Source organism: Elephas maximus, chromosome 17 (genome assembly GCF_024166365.1).
Source record: "Elephas maximus indicus isolate mEleMax1 chromosome 17, mEleMax1 primary haplotype, whole genome shotgun sequence".
Taxonomy (NCBI): Eukaryota; Metazoa; Chordata; class Mammalia; order Proboscidea; family Elephantidae; genus Elephas; species Elephas maximus.
This window is the reverse complement of record NC_064835.1, coordinates 48,042,588-48,057,814: the sequence shown is the minus strand read 5'-3', so window position 1 is coordinate 48,057,814 and position 15,227 is coordinate 48,042,588. Positions and strand designations below refer to the sequence as shown.

At 41.8% G+C, this 15,227-nt stretch overlaps 1 protein-coding gene across 3 annotated transcripts in view; it reads left to right on the top strand.

Annotated features, from left to right (window-relative positions):
- KDM3A (lysine demethylase 3A) overlaps positions 1-15,227 on the top strand; it is a 63,741-nt gene that overhangs the window by 34,932 nt on the left and 13,582 nt on the right. For 2 of the 3 annotated variants that reach the window (XM_049856756.1, XM_049856757.1), the window contains exons 10-17: positions 250-779; positions 5,755-5,959; positions 7,585-7,799; positions 10,395-10,547; positions 10,681-10,776; positions 11,114-11,241; positions 13,119-13,314; positions 14,770-14,942. In XM_049856756.1, coding sequence (XP_049712713.1) covers positions 250-779; positions 5,755-5,959; positions 7,585-7,799; positions 10,395-10,547; positions 10,681-10,776; positions 11,114-11,241; positions 13,119-13,314; positions 14,770-14,942 — 1,696 coding nt within the window. The remainder of the gene's footprint in view (positions 1-249; positions 780-5,754; positions 5,960-7,584; positions 7,800-10,394; positions 10,548-10,680; positions 10,777-11,113; positions 11,242-13,118; positions 13,315-14,769; positions 14,943-15,227) is intronic. The other variant, XM_049856758.1, reaches the window with a different exon arrangement.

Below are 15,227 nucleotides of genomic sequence, written 5' to 3'. Positions count from 1 at the left end.
TGAAGTTGTTGAGATTTATGAGAATGTGCAGATAGATTTGGGGTAGTGTTTTTCTAAGACTGGTGAAGTCATTTTTGCAGCACAGTTAACTGACTGCTCTGAACTCTGGCTCACAGAAACCTATTTTGAAATAACAGTTTTTCTTTCGCTTTCGTGCTGGTTGCCTTGGTGAACCAAACATTTGATTTTAAAAGGTGGGCGAAAAATACAGGAAGCCGGGATGCTAGTGTTCCGTCCTGTCTTTTTCAGATGTCATAAACAGAGTTTACCAGAAGAACTTCCTTCTTGTCTAAATATAAAGCCTGAAATACTGAGAACAAAGCCAGATGTTGTCTGCAAAGCTGGGTTGCTCTCTTCAAAGTCTTCTCAGATTGGAACTGGAGACTCAAAAACTCTGAGTGAGCCAAAAAGTAGCTGTACCCAGCTGAAAACAAACACCCATCAGGAAAATAGATTGGAATCGGTTATCCAACCACTGGCTGGCCTTCTTAAGGAGTGCTTACCTACAAAGGCTTCTTCTAAAGCAGAATTGGAAATCGCCAATATTCCTGAACTGCAGAAGCACCTAGAACATATACCTTCCACATCTCATGTCCGTGTTGTCCTTTCGAATAAGCCAGAAGAGAACGCAAGTGTTAATAGTGATAGCCCTAACAGTTGTGTGAGAAAAAAGGTAGAACCTTCTACTTTAGGTTGCCGGGCACAGAACTTAAAGGAGCCCTCAGGAAAAGTAGACAAGGAAAGCTGTTGTACAAGAAGCAACAATAAAATCCAGAATGGTGAGTATTTCTGCATTTCTTTGTTGGGAGAAGGAAAGGAGATAGCAGTGTGTCTATGTATATCTGGTAGTATGTGAAAATGACTTTGTAGAAAAAGTTCAGACAAAAGTTCAGAAAGTTTAAAGAAGAAATTGAGGTCCTAAATTCTTCTCAGGAATTATTACTGCTAATATTTTAGTGGATCTGGTCCCACGTGTATAGAAATACAGATGAGCTGTGTTACATACACGGGTTCACAGTCAACAGTTTTATCCTGTGAATTAGCTTAGGTCTCTGTCAACATTTTACTATGTTTTTAAAAAATTCTGCTTTAAGTGGAAGTTTGCAGTTCAAGGTAGTTTCTTCATATAAAAATTTATACACATGGTGTTATGTGACCCTTGTTGCTGTCCCCATAACGTGACAGCATACTCCTCCTTTCCACCCTGGATTTCCTGTGTCCATTCAGCCAGTTCCTGTCCCTTTCTGCCTTCTCATCTCACCTCCAGACAGGAGCTGCCTATTTAGTCTCATAATTAATATATCTACTTGAGCTAAGAAGCACTGTGTTCATGAGTATCATTTTATGTCTTATAGTCTGGTCTAATCTTTGTCTGAAGAGTTGGCTTTGGGAATGGTTTCAGTTTTGATTTGCATTTCTCTAATGCCTAATGATTGTGATTGTTTCCTCGAGTATCTGTTAGCTGCCTGAATGTCTTCTTTGGTGAAGTGCTGGTTCACATCCTTTGCCCATTTTTCAATTGGGTTGTCTTTCTCTTGTTGAGGTTTTGCAGTATCTTGTAGATTTTAGACATTAGACCCTGATCAGATTTGTCATAGCCAAAATTTTTTTCCCAGTCTGTAGGTTGTCTTTGTATTCTTTTGGTGAAGTCTTTTAATGAGCATAAGTGGTTGATTTTTAGGAGCTTCCAGTTATCTAGTTTCTCTTCTGGCATTTGTGCATTGTTAGTAATGTTTTGTGTTCTGCTTATGCCATGCGTTAGGGCGCCTAGCGTTGTCCCTATTTTCCCTTCCATGATCTTTATCGTTTTAGATTTTATATTTAGGTCTTTGATCCATTTTGAGTTTGTTTTTTTGCACAGTGTGAGGTATGGGTCTTATTTCATTTTTTTGCAGATGGATATCCAGTTACGCCAGCAGCATTTGTTAAAAAGGCTGTCTTTACCCCATTTAACTGACTTTGGGCCTTTGTCAAATATCTGCTACTCATAGGTGGATGAATTTATGTCTGGATTCTCAATTGCGTACTGCTGTGTGTATCTGTTGTTGTACCAGTATCAGGCTGTTTTGACTACCGTGGCGGTTCTAAAATCAGGTGGTGTGAGGTCTCCCACTTTGTTCTTCTTCTTCAGTAATGTTTTGCTTATTTGGGGCCTCTTCCCTTTCCACACGAAGTTGGTGATTTGTTTCTCCATCTCATTAAAAAATGCCACTGGAATTTGGATCAGGATTGCCTAGCGTCTGTAGATCACTTTGGTAGAATAGACATTTTCACAATGTTGAGTCCTCCTATCCATGAGCAAGGTATGTTTTTCCACTTATGTAGGTCTCTCTTGATTTCTTGTAGTTTTCTTTGTATAGGTATTTTATATCTCTTGTTAGATTTATTCCTAAGTATTTTATCTTCTTGTGGCTATTATAAATGGTATTGATTTGATGATTTCTTCTTCAAAATTCTCTTTGTTGGTGTAGAGGAATCCAACTGATTTTTGTATGTTTATCTTGTATCCTGATATTTTGCTGAAATCTTCTATTAGTTCCAGTAGTTTTCTTGTGGGGTCTTTGGGGTTTTCTGTGTATAAGATCATACCATCTGCACATAGAGATACTTTTAATTCTTCCTTACCAATTTGGATGTCCTTTATTTCTTTTTCTAGCCTGATTGCTCTGGCTAGGACCTCCAGCACAATGTTGAATAAGAGTGGTATTAAAGGGCATCCTTGTCTGGTTCCCGTTTTCAAGGGAAGCAGAGAAAGTGGTTTCAGACTTTGTCCATTTAGGATGACGTTGGTTGTTGTATCAACACTTTAAAGGCGAACGGGATCTGTTAAATGCACTTACCATGTAACTTAACTGGTTCCTATGAGATGAGTAATCAGGTGTTTCCCAATTTTGGGTTTGTAAGAAAATGTTTTTGAAACAAGATCTAAAATGGTTACTTTACCTTCAGCTTGTCACTGGTAACATCCAAGATGGAGTGGAAGAGGTGACACTTCATGCTCAACTGCTAGTTCAGGTCTGAAGTTTTTATAAAAGTTCTAGAATTGCATTACCACCCCTGGAAAGGGACTTTTGGTTACAGGTGTTAAGGATGGGGCTGAAACACCAGGCAGGGTGTCTTTGCTTAAGGAGTGGTCCCAGTGCATCCACGATTTAAAACTAAATACTCTTCTTATAGGGATTTTTTTTTTTTTTTTTTGAACACTGTGTTTCATACTACTGATACCAAGTTGGAGGATGCATTCCAATGATGGTAGTTATCGAAAGCTCTGTTACTCTAACTAGAAGAAGTAAATGGCTCCACATGTCAAAAGGGTCAGAGCTATTACAATTTAAAAATGCCTTGTAATATTGCCAGCTAAGTGGAGAAATGGTTTGGATTTTGAGAACTTTTTAAAAAACTTTTTAAAAATGATTCATTTAGATAAGTTAAATATATCCACACTGTAGCTTTTATTGCAGACCTTTTGAAACTAGAGGGCAAGATGTGCGGATTTGATTGTCAGTCTTCTGATCGGAGGAATAGGAAAAGGAACTTTTTTTAGCTAGAGATACTTCTAACCCAACTGTTTCATTCTTGAGGCTTAAGTTGATATAGCAGTTTTGGTTAGAAGCCAAACGCTTAACCACCGTTCCACCAGGGCTCCTTAGTTAATTTACATAAAGGTCATTACGATTATACCATTTCTCAAGAGTTATGTAACTCCCCAAAAGACAGTGAATCTTCATAACCATGTCTCTATTCTCTTCCGTTATTCTTTTTGAGTCATCAGCCTTCACACTCAGCAAGTTGTTTGAAGCAAATTATTTTAATGTTATGTGAAGAAACGGTAAACCTTTAGATTGATAAGCACATTCTAGTTACTTAAGTGATTTATGGAGTCCGGCTTTGTCTCATTTAATATGTTGTGCAATTATTTTCCATCTAAAATGATTTTTAGAGAAATTTAAAATCCAGTTACATCCTGGCGTGTGCTGTCCACTGTGACTTTTGGCTGAGGAACGAGGAGCGTGATCAGAAGCCTACCAGGATCCACTGGACGGCTTAGCTTGTGGGTGCAGAAAGACCTGACCGGAAAACTCTTCTGCTCCCTTGCTTTGCTTGGAAGTTAGAAAACAAAAGCAAACTCCAGCTGAGCAGCCGCCTTTTCTATGTTTAGATAGATGTGTGTTCTCTGAGGAGAAGCAGGCATTCCTTTTTCCCCTTGGCTCTACTTTGAATGGAAACCCTGGTGGTGTAGTGATTAAGAGGTCCGCTGCTAACCAAAAGGCCAGCAGTTCAAATCCACCAGGCACTCCTTGGAAACTCTATGGAGCAGTTCTACTCTATCCTATAGGGTTGCTATGAGTCAGGATTAACTCAACAGCAATGGGTTTGGCTTTTTCTGAGTTTTCTACTCTGAACTGAGAGAATCATTGATGGGATCAACAATTGCTTTCCTCACTCAAGAGCTAGGTAATTCAGCTTTATTATTTCTAGGTATTTTCTCTTTTAAGCCAGGGCAGAACAGATACAGCCTTCGGACTCTGCATATGGTCTGTGGAAACCTGGTCCAACTCAAAGGGTGATATTTCTTCAATATCTGAGTAATTGAAATTCCAACGTTGAACTACTAATCTCTTTATTTCCTCTCCTTTCTTACCTTATCCTCTCTCTCTATAACTGAATAAGAATGTTTAAGGTGATCAAGGCCTGAAAGCATCACTTGGCATTTTACAGTATGGTCTAGTCCTGCTCTAAGAGAGGTAAGATTAGGTTACCTCATAGGTCATTGTTGAAGGTGTTTATTTGAAGCTTTTGGTTTGGGATCTTCCAGTTTGCTCCAAGACTAGCCTTTACCCCCGTCTCAACTGGTTCATCAGAAATTGTTTGTTTGTTTGTTTGCCTAAGAATCTACTTTTCACTTCCCAGCTCTCTTGGACACTGAAAAAAGTCTTTTTTGTCCGTTTTCTATGAAATATTTCTCCAGGCTCTTGATTTATGACTGGATTCCTTTCTGTGTTGTTTGGGTTGACACAGAAAGATTGTTCTTTCCTGTTACATTCCTTCTTTTTCTCTCTCTTTTTTTTTTTTTTTTTTAGAAACCATGTTAACCTTTCCTTTTAAATTCTCCTGCCGACTACAGATTAAAACATGCATTTTCTTAGAATTATCATCATGTCTTTAGTCAATACTCTTAATCCCAAATGGAATGTAGTCAAGGGGCATCTCTTGGAGACAGCTTTTAATTTTATAGACCAGGCCTGTGCAAAGAAGCTACTTGGTTAGCCTTCGCAAAGTGCCTTGAAAAACACACCTCAAACCAGTCTTTTTTGAGTATGAAAAGAAGCAGAATCAGTTCTTTGTTGAGGTGAAACTATCTCTGTGCATTGCCGCCAATGTTACAATGAGTTTGCATTAGGTATCTGATTTGGAAAGTCTTCCGGAAATATTTATCTTACCTAGAACTGTGAATAGAAGGTTACGCTAACTTGAAATTGTGAGTCTCTGGCTGTTGCGTTTGGAGTTTTAAATTGCCCGAATGGATTTACCAAATTAGAATTGTTTTATAAAGAGAGCAGAACCTCCCTAGTCATTCCGAAAGCTGTTTTCTGTTAAGCCATTTTTAGGAATTGCAGTTAAGCCAGGAGTGAAGAAAGGGAGTCCTCACTTGGGGAAAACTAGCCCTTTGAATAGAATTCAGTCAGATATTGAAGCGATACAAAGATTTTTAAAAATTTGAGGTCCCACTTCCTTGATCTTTTGTTTTCCTAGCCCCGTCGCGGAAGTCAGTGTTGACAGACCCAGCCAGGCTGAAGAAGCTGCAGCAGAGTGGCGAGGCCTTCGTGCAGGACGATTCCTGCGTGAATATCCTCGCACAGCTCCCCAAGTGCCGGGAGTGTCGCCTGGACAGCCTCCGCAAGGATAAGGAGCAACAGAAAGACTCACCTGTGTTTTGTCGCTTCTTTCACTTCAGGAGGTGGGATATTCTGAGAAGGAAGAGCTCAGATAATGTAGGCTCTGTAGCATACTCTTTCCCCCTCCTCTTCAATAAACAGTAAATCTAGAACTTAAAAGGGTAGAGGTTGGATGTTTAACCTGTGGGTTGGGGAGTCTAGATCTTACTGCATATTATTTCCTTCTCATCCTCATTTCCAATTTTTTTTTTAAAAGCAAAGAAGCTTAAAAAAACAAACTTGTATTTCTAACAGTAACCAAAACACAGAAACCAAGCCCATTGCTATCAGGTCAATTCCAACTCATAGTGACTGTATGGGACAGAGTAGAACTGCCCCATAGAGTTTCCAGGGAATGCCTGGTGGGTTCGAACTGCCGACCTCTTGGTTAGCAGCCATAGCACTTAACGACTGCACCACCACGGTTTCCCTAAAGGTTACAAACATTGTAAAATAATGCTGAAGGTTCAGAAATACCACTACAGTAACTATTGTTAACATGTCAGTACATCTGTAGTGTTTGTATGGTCATAAAATGTGTTCTAGCACATCTCGTTGGTGTGTTGAATCTCACTGTCCCACTACATAGGGCCCACTTGATCATGTTAACTCTTTCCTTCAAAATAGCTTTAAATTAAAAACAAACAAACAAACAAACCTTTGAATTACTCTATGAGAGCCCATTGTAGCAGCGTTTGATAGTTCATTTAACCAACTCTTTTATTGGGTGTTAAGATGACTTAGTCTTTTTTAGCATTAGAAACAGTGCAGAGATAAGCATCCTTTTGTCCACAGCTCTGAATATTTACTTTGGACAGATCACTAGAAGAGGCATTACTGGGTCAATAGATGTGTGTGGTTTTAACCTTTGCTTCATATGTCCTGCCCAGTTGCCTTCCAGGAAGGTTGCCCCTGGGTACATGCCCTTTGCAGCGTGTGAGCAGGCCTGAACCTTTCCCCCAGCGCTGAGAGCCTTGCCTTTAAAAAAAATCACTTCCAGTGTTACAGTCAAATATGTTCACTTTCATACTGCTTTTTTTTTTAAAGTCAAATTCCTTTTCTTTACATTTTCACATCATGATTGAAGAAGAAGCTTCTGTTTGCATGAGTGGTATTGTTCTAGGTACAGGGAGCTTTACGTGAGTTACCCCCTAAGAAACCGAGATGTTCTCAGGTTCAGCTAGTTCAAATTGTAAACGGAAGTGTCAAGTTTTAATTTCTATTCTTCTCCCCTTTAGTTTTATCTAAGTTAAAGATTGCTGGTGAGCTGAATTAAATGCACAGGTATTTCAGACCATTAATTACATCTGTGCCAGTAACTTTCAGGTTCAATCTTATTTAGTGAAGTACTTTTCTACATACTAGTTAGCCCATTCATTTAGCAAGCAGATTGCAAAAGCACCATGATAAAGTGCATGTGTAGCATTTAGAGTTCTGATAACTGTTAACACATGTTAACATATGTATCTATTAATATATGTCTTGAGTAATACCTGGCCCAGAAAAAGAGCTCTCAATAAAGGGTAGCTCTGTTCTGTTTTCTCTTGGGAAAGTTCTTTATTACACAGGTAGATGTGTTAAGGTGTGTGTGTGTGTGTGTGTGTGTGTGTGTACACACATATAAACACTTATTTTCCACTTTCCCCAGATTAAAATTCAACAAACATGGCGTGCTGCGGGTAGAAGGCTTCTTAACACCAAACAAGTATGACGCTGAAGCAATTGGCTTGTGGTTGCCTTTAGTCAAAAACGTGGTGGGGGCTGATTTGGACACGGCGAAGTACATCCTGGCGAATATTGGAGACCACTTCTGTCAAATGGTGATTTCTGAAAAGGAAGCTATGTCAACTATTGAGCCACACAGTAAGAGCCTCTCCTAGGGGGCAGGATTTTGGAAGTCCAGCCTGATTTTTGCTCCTAAATGATGCCTAAATCTTAAAATAGCATGGGATTCGTTTTTGCCCAGAAGTTCAGATGACTTGGGTATAATGAGGTTGCATTTTCTCTTTTGGAACAGGGTACTGCCTCTTGGTTTCATCAGAGTCAACTGCCTACATGTGGGGGTTTATTTGGAGCCAATTATCAAAGGAGTTGAACTCCTTTTCTGTTAGGAAAGGTACAGGCGAGGTGGTGGTGGTGGAATTTGCACGCCTTCCCCAGCAGCACAGGCTCACCAAAAAAGGTTACTTTAAGACAAAGATTGTATCAGCGATGCATTCCAAAGAAAATAGCAGTGGACAGGCTCTACCCTACACCCACTGAATTAGAGCCTGAGGGGCTGGGTCTCAGGCATGCGAACTGGAATAAGTTCAGGTGAAGCCGATGGCCAGAGTCAGGACTTGAAGCAAATACTTGAGGTTTTAGCTGGGTGTGTGCCTGTGTCTTCCACCCTCTGGGAACCCAGTGAACCACAAGGGCCAGTGTGGGTGACACCTCAGAGCCAGGTCTTCATGACCTCTCCAGGCGTAGCATAGGAGGGCCAGCACGCCTTTCCTTGCCTGTGTGCCGCTGTAGAAAGGAGACAGATGCATCAGCGCCAGTCTCACGTTTCCTTTCTCCCATCATCTTAGCTCTGCCAAATGGTTGAAAGTTAAAAGTGAAGCCCTACCATGCTTCTGGTGGGTATCTTTGCATAACTGAGTATGTTTGAATTCATTGCATACATACCAATCTTAGTTAAGAATTTTGGTTGTAGGTACCAGAGACAAACTGGAGGCAGGCTAAGCACCAAAAAATGTTACTGAGTAGGAGTTGGTACTGTTGTCATCTCAGAGTCCACAGAGTAGGAACCAGGGCACTGCCAGCAGGAGGATTGAGAGCTGGGTGAGGGGGTGGGGACCGAGAGCTCCTGGGGCAGCCAGAGTCACTGAAGAGGGGAACAGCTTCAGAATCACCCCACTCTAGTGAAGGTAGTGGAGGTTTTGGATCATCTTATGAACAATTCCTTCCTGTAGTTTTCTATGTAGGGTGATACTTTTTCATATCCATTTTCCTTAGAGATACAAATTGTCTTTATCAGATACACTTAAGTAAAAAAATAGTGGATTTAAAGAGAGGTTCTTAAATCACTGGTGTAGAGGTGGGTGGTACGTGAATGACTGGAATGTAGACACCCTTCTTTGGAATATACTGGTAGCTTTACTCCTAAATCAAGCAGGGCTGTTTTAAGCATGGAATGTCTTTTCTTCACCATAGGTTAGTCAAGGAGCCCTGGTGGTGCAGCGGTTAAAGCGCTCAGCTGCTAACCAAAGGTCGGCGGTTTGAACCCACCAGCTGCTCTGTGGGAGAAAGATGTGGTGGTCTGCTTCTGTAAAGATTACAGCCTTGGAAACCCTGCGGGGCAGTTCTACTCTGTCCTATAGGGTCGCGATGAGTCGGAATCAACTCGACGGCAGTGGGTTTGGTTTTTTGGGCTATAGGTTAGTCATCTGTATTTTTTCATACAGAAAAAGGTACAAGCAGATGTCTTTTATGAGCATAATTGGGCAGCTCGCTCCTCCTTGAGTATTTAAATGTGATTAACCTTTTCTGCTCCTTGCCTCCTTTTCTCTGAGGCAAGGTGGTCAGACGGGAGGGAGAAACTCACTGTGAATGAATTGAAATACACCACCAGAGCGGGTCCCCAGAGGGCCGCCCTCTGACCCTGAGATTAGGAAGCAGCTCTCAGCCATTATCCTTTTATTCTGACTTTTCAGTGATATGCATGTGGCTAGGAGATCTAAGAATATTCTCTAATAAAGCAGTCTAAGCCAAGCGACCAAGGTCAAGTTCATAAAATCTCATTGTCTGTACAATGCCTAGAGGTCTCTGTGTGTGCACTGAGCTTTTGCATAGAACGAGATGGCAGAAGCTCACTCATCGATTGGATAGATTTGGTGTGAACAGAAGCCTGGTCACTTGGATTGTGTTCAGATTCACAACCTGACACTCTGTGGAACGTTGGCTTTGTGCATCTGAGCACATCGTTCTTCCTTTGGAAGAGGCCTGGTGTGTGCTGCCTTCAGCTTCTCAAAGGGCTCATGACCCAGGAAACGATGGACAACTGCCGTGTGATAACCTGTGCCTGAGCACCCACGTGAGCACAGCTGTGTAGCCGTGGCTGCTTCCTTCGTTGATCTACTCAGTGGCACTAAGCACCAGTGGTGCGCGGGGCTCTTTGTGGGGGAGGCACAGCCAGAGCAGATTCCTCTTTATGGAGTGTAGCCTCCACAAAGGAGATAAAACTGCCCCTGGCTGGAATAGCAGTGAAGAGGCTGTTTGTAGCACAGACAGGTTTATGGGAGTGCTCAGGGAATCCAGGAGAGCTTCATGGGAGAGGTGGCATCTGAGATGGGCTGTGAGGGCTGAATAGAGTTCGTGGGAACTCAGAGGGAGAAATGACATCGACTCCCTCCCCCTTCATGCTTTAGTTCAGAGCCGCCTCCTCCCCAAGACTAAGCGATTCAATGATTTCTGCAGGACAGGTTGCCTGGAAGCGAGCTGTCAAGGGTGTTCGCGAAATGTGTGATGTGTGTGACACTACCATCTTCAACCTGCACTGGGTGTGTCCCCGGTGTGGCTTTGGCGTGTGTGTGGACTGCTACCGGATGAAGAAGAAAAACTGCCAAAAGGGTGAGAACTGACTTGATTCTCCTCCAGCCCTCTAACACACTTAAGCCTTTCATTGATTTGTGGTTGGTGGGTTTCTGAAGCAGTGGGGGCAAGAGTCCATGAAGAATAGTGACTACAAGTCAGTTATTTGCAGGTGCTACCTACAAGACTTTCTCTTGGATCAGATGTGTGAAGAGTCAGATCCATGAACCAGAGAACTTGATGCCTACACAGATCATCCCTGGAAAAGGTATTTCATGTGCTTCCCACAGGGGCTTTGCTTTGTGTAGTGTAATTACTTGGCAACTTCATTTTGGTAAGAGTGATAAATTTTCCAGAATATATTAAAATAATGAATCCAAAACTTTTAAATTATGGTCTTGTAAATAGTTTTGTAGAAGGGAAGAAAGTGCCGCCTGTTGGGGGAAGGCGTGTTTAGCAGGATGAAAAGGAGAGAGTGGAGGCATCATGCTGCTGGAGAAAAGTAGTCTCTTGGGAAGTCAGCTTCTGCTTTGTAATGCTGAGGTGGCGAGTACCTAATATCCTTGTTCAGGTTTTTGCTTCTGCTTTTTTTTCTTTTCCTTCAGCCCTCTATGATGTTGGAGACATTGTTCATTCTGTCAGAGCAAAATGGGGAATAAAGGCAAACTGCCCCTGTTCCAACAGGCAATTTAAACTCTTTTCCAAGCCAGCCTCAAAGGAAGACGTCAAACAGGTATCGCTGCTCGTGCTAGACTGCTCGTCCTGGCGATTGGTGCCTGTTCACTTACGTGACCTGAGAATTTCTATAGAATATTTGAAAGGAACACGGGGACACTTGTCAGTGGAGAGAGAGCATTCATATTTCATGTGACAGCTTGTAGAACCAGCCTCCTTTTCTAGGTTACTTTTGTGAATCTCATTGGTGGCCTCTCCTAGTAGGTTTTAAAATTCCATTCCATAAAAAAAACAAAAACAAAAAATAAATAAACCTGACTGCTGTGGCAAGGATCACAATAGAGGGTCCCGGACAGAGCTGGAGAAATACGTAGAACAAAATTCTGACTCAAAGACCAGGCTTGCTGGCCTGACAGAGACTGGAGAAACCCTGAAAGTATGGCCCTTGGACACCCTTTCAGCTCAGTAATGAGACGACTCCTGAGGTTCACCCTTCACCCAAAGATTGAACAAACCCGTGGAATAAAACAAGACTAAAGGGGCACACCAGCCCTGGGGCAGGAACTGGAATGCAGGATGGGACAGGAAAGCTGGTAATAGGGAACCCAGAGTTGAGAAAGGAGAGTGTTGACATGTTGTGGGGTTGTTAACCAATGTCATACAACAATGTATGTACTAACTGATAAGAAACTAGTTTGTTCTGTAAACCTTCTTCTAAAGTACAATTAAAAAAAAAAAAAAAAAAAACCTGCTCTATTATATTGTACTTGATAAGGTAAATATATATTTTTATAGGGTCTGTAGGGTTGCTATGAGTCAGATTTTTTTTTTTTAATTTCTAAATATATGGGTAATATATATGAAGAGTAGAAGGAATAATGATGAAATGAATTTTCATGTAACGATTACCCAACATAAAAAACGGGCTTTTGGCTACCATGTGGTCCTTCTCGGTGGCATCCCTTTCTCCCTGGCCCCAGTAATCATTTCCCTGAGTTGTATTTAACAATCAGGAATTCCTCGACAGCTTCGTGAAGTGGTGGTGTGGAAGGCAGCATGGGCTGGTAGGAAAGCCGTGGTCTCTGGAGTCAGGCCTGAGTTTGAATACTTTCTCTATGACCTTGTAGTTGTGTGACTTTGGCTTGCATGAGCTGATATGTGCTTCAACTACCTCATCAGCAACACAGCAATGATAGTGCTGATAGTTGGCCTTCACAGAGTCACAGCCCATGTAAAGGGAGGGTCTGGGCCACAGAAGGAGCTGCTGTTCTTTTCCTTCTTCTTATCTGTGTGTGTGTGCGTAAACTTACCAGCTGAGTTATCAAGGCAGCTTTTTAAGTAACAGGGAAATAGATGGTGTGCTTTTTATGGTGTTCTGTGTCCCCCCCCCCCCCGCCCAGTTTCTGTTTGAGTCCTTTTAAGAGTTATTCATCACACATTGAGGCCCACTACTCTGTGCTAAGTCAAAAAAGCACTTTCCCTTTCTCTGCACCCCGTTTCCTTCTGAAATCACAGCTTTCACTTTCCTGCCCCACCTCATTTATTCCCTCATCCACAGCTACCTTCTGCATGCCTGTTGGGGATGCTGAGTGAGTTCGTGGGCAGAGACAGGCCCGAGCTGTCCTTTTAAAGCGACATGGTACATTGAGTGATAGGGATACGTGTAAGCCTGAGATGACTGATAAAGGGTGGAGGGAGATTATCTGGCTGTATTTAAATTCTTAGCATGTCTTATGTTCTCACTGGTAATACTTAGAAGGTAAAAATAGAATCTCTCCTACTTTGTAGTTCCAGGATTCCTGTGGTGATATCCAGGACTTTCGGGTGGTTGTTTTGGGTATTTCTTACTGGTATGCTATTACAGGAGAAGATAAGAAAAGGAAGATGTACTTCTTCACTTCAGTTTATGTAAAGTTCTCCTTTTGTACCTAACAGACTTCCTTAACTGGAGAGAAACCTGCTCTTGGTGCTGTGCCCCAGCAGAACCCCTCGGCGTTGGAGCCGGCAGCTGTGGGTGGGGATGCAGCCGCCAAGCCAGCCAGCAGCACCAGGCCTGCCTGTCCGGCCAGCACATCTCCATTAAACTGGCTGGCTGACCTTACCAGTGGGAATGTCAACAAGGAAAACAAGGGTGAGTGCTACCTGCTTTCTTCTGGGCTTCTGAGTACTGTAGTCTGTTCAAGGAGGGACGTGGGCAGCCTCAGGGGCTGTGCGAACAGAATTGTTATGTGTCTTGTGGGAAGTGGTTCCCTGGCATCATCCTGGAACCTGCACAGATGACAGTGTTTTCCACCTGCTGATGATAGAACTCCAAGTTAGGCTGAGATGGTGTTTGGCAACAGTGGCGCGGGGGTGAGACATGTTTGTTTTAATGAACCATTTTTTGCCTTCCTACTCCTACTCTGGAAACTCTGGTGGCAGAGTGGTTAAGTGCAATGGCTGTTAACTAAAAGAACAGCCGTTCAAATCCACCAGGCGCTCCTTGGAAACTCTATGGGACAGTTCTACTCTGTCGTATAGAGTTGATAGAAGTGAGAATCGACTCGACGGCAGTGTGTTTGCTTTTTTTTCTGGTACTCCTACTCTACATAGTTGCTATTTCATCTTAACTGGGATGTGGCAGCCTCAGTTTTATTTTCTTCATTCGTGCTGTCATCTCAGGTGCTTGCTAATAGTATAAAGAACCTGAACTTTGGAATCAGACAGAGCTAGATTAGAATTTGGGGGATTCTGCTTGCTCACTATATTACAAGAAAGCAAAATTACAGGCCTCTTTCTCTAATGCAAAGATCCTATACAAAATTTTAGTAAAGCAAATTTGACATGCATAAAAGAATTATCCAACATAACCAAGCAGAGTTTTTCCAGGAATTACAGGTGTGATTTAACATTCAAAAATCAGGAGAAAAATCATATGATCATTTGATGAGACGTAGAAAAGTAATAAAATTCAACACCCACTCATGATAAAAACTCTTGGCAAACTAGGAATAGAAGGGAACTTCCTTAATATAAAGAGTGTCCACCAAAAACTGATAATCACATTTAATATCAGTTGTGATAATGTTAAACATAAATAATAGTTTAGTAATTCTGAAGACTTCTGCATTCAGAAATGAGACAAGGGTACCTACTTTCACTCTTTTTAGTGAACATTGTACTGAAAGTCCTAGCCAGTGGAGTGAGGCCAAAAAAAGCATAGGATTGGAAAGGAGGTGATAAAGCGGTCAGTATTTGCAGACAATCCGATTATACATGTGAAAAATCCAAGAGTCTACATTTAATGAATGTATCTATCAAGGTTGGTGGATACAGGTCTGTTTACAAAAATCAGTAGTATTTCTGTATACCAGAAACAACAAGTAGAAAGTGAAATTTGCAAAAATACCATTTACCATAGTGCCACCTTGGATTTTGGATATTGTTGTTTTAACACCAAATGGTGCTCCCGGTCTGAATTTATCTCCTTAAGTTTTTGGTTTCAGTACATGAAAACCCAGGTCCAGAGTCATTCTGCTAGAAGACTGATGAGCGACTGGCCTCTTAGAATGCTTTTCCATCTGGATGTTTTTGGTTTTGTTTTTAGAAAAACAACCAACAATGCCAATTTTAAAGAATGAGATCAAATGCCTTCCACCCCTTCCCCCTTTGAGCAAATCCAGCGCAGTCCTCCACACCTTTAACAGCACAATTTTGACACCTGTAAGCAACAATAATTCTGGTTTCCTCCGAAATCTCTTGAATTCTTCTACAGGAAAGGTAGGTGTTCATTTTATTGTTTCTATTCCACCTTGTAAAGCTGAACAGAGACAGAACAGGAAGAGACTAGGGAAAAGTGAAACAGAAAGTAGAAATAAGGATGTGAATCACTTGCTTTGTCTTGTGGGCACAGAAGGCCATGTAATTGACAGGTGGACTTAACAGGGTTATACCACTGGGCTGGGCCATTTTCTCCTGGTATACTTGTTCCTGTACCTACTTTTGTGACTTGGGCTATCAAGTGGGGGAGGGGACTTACCTCTTTGCCTGGTCTTGGCTTGGACT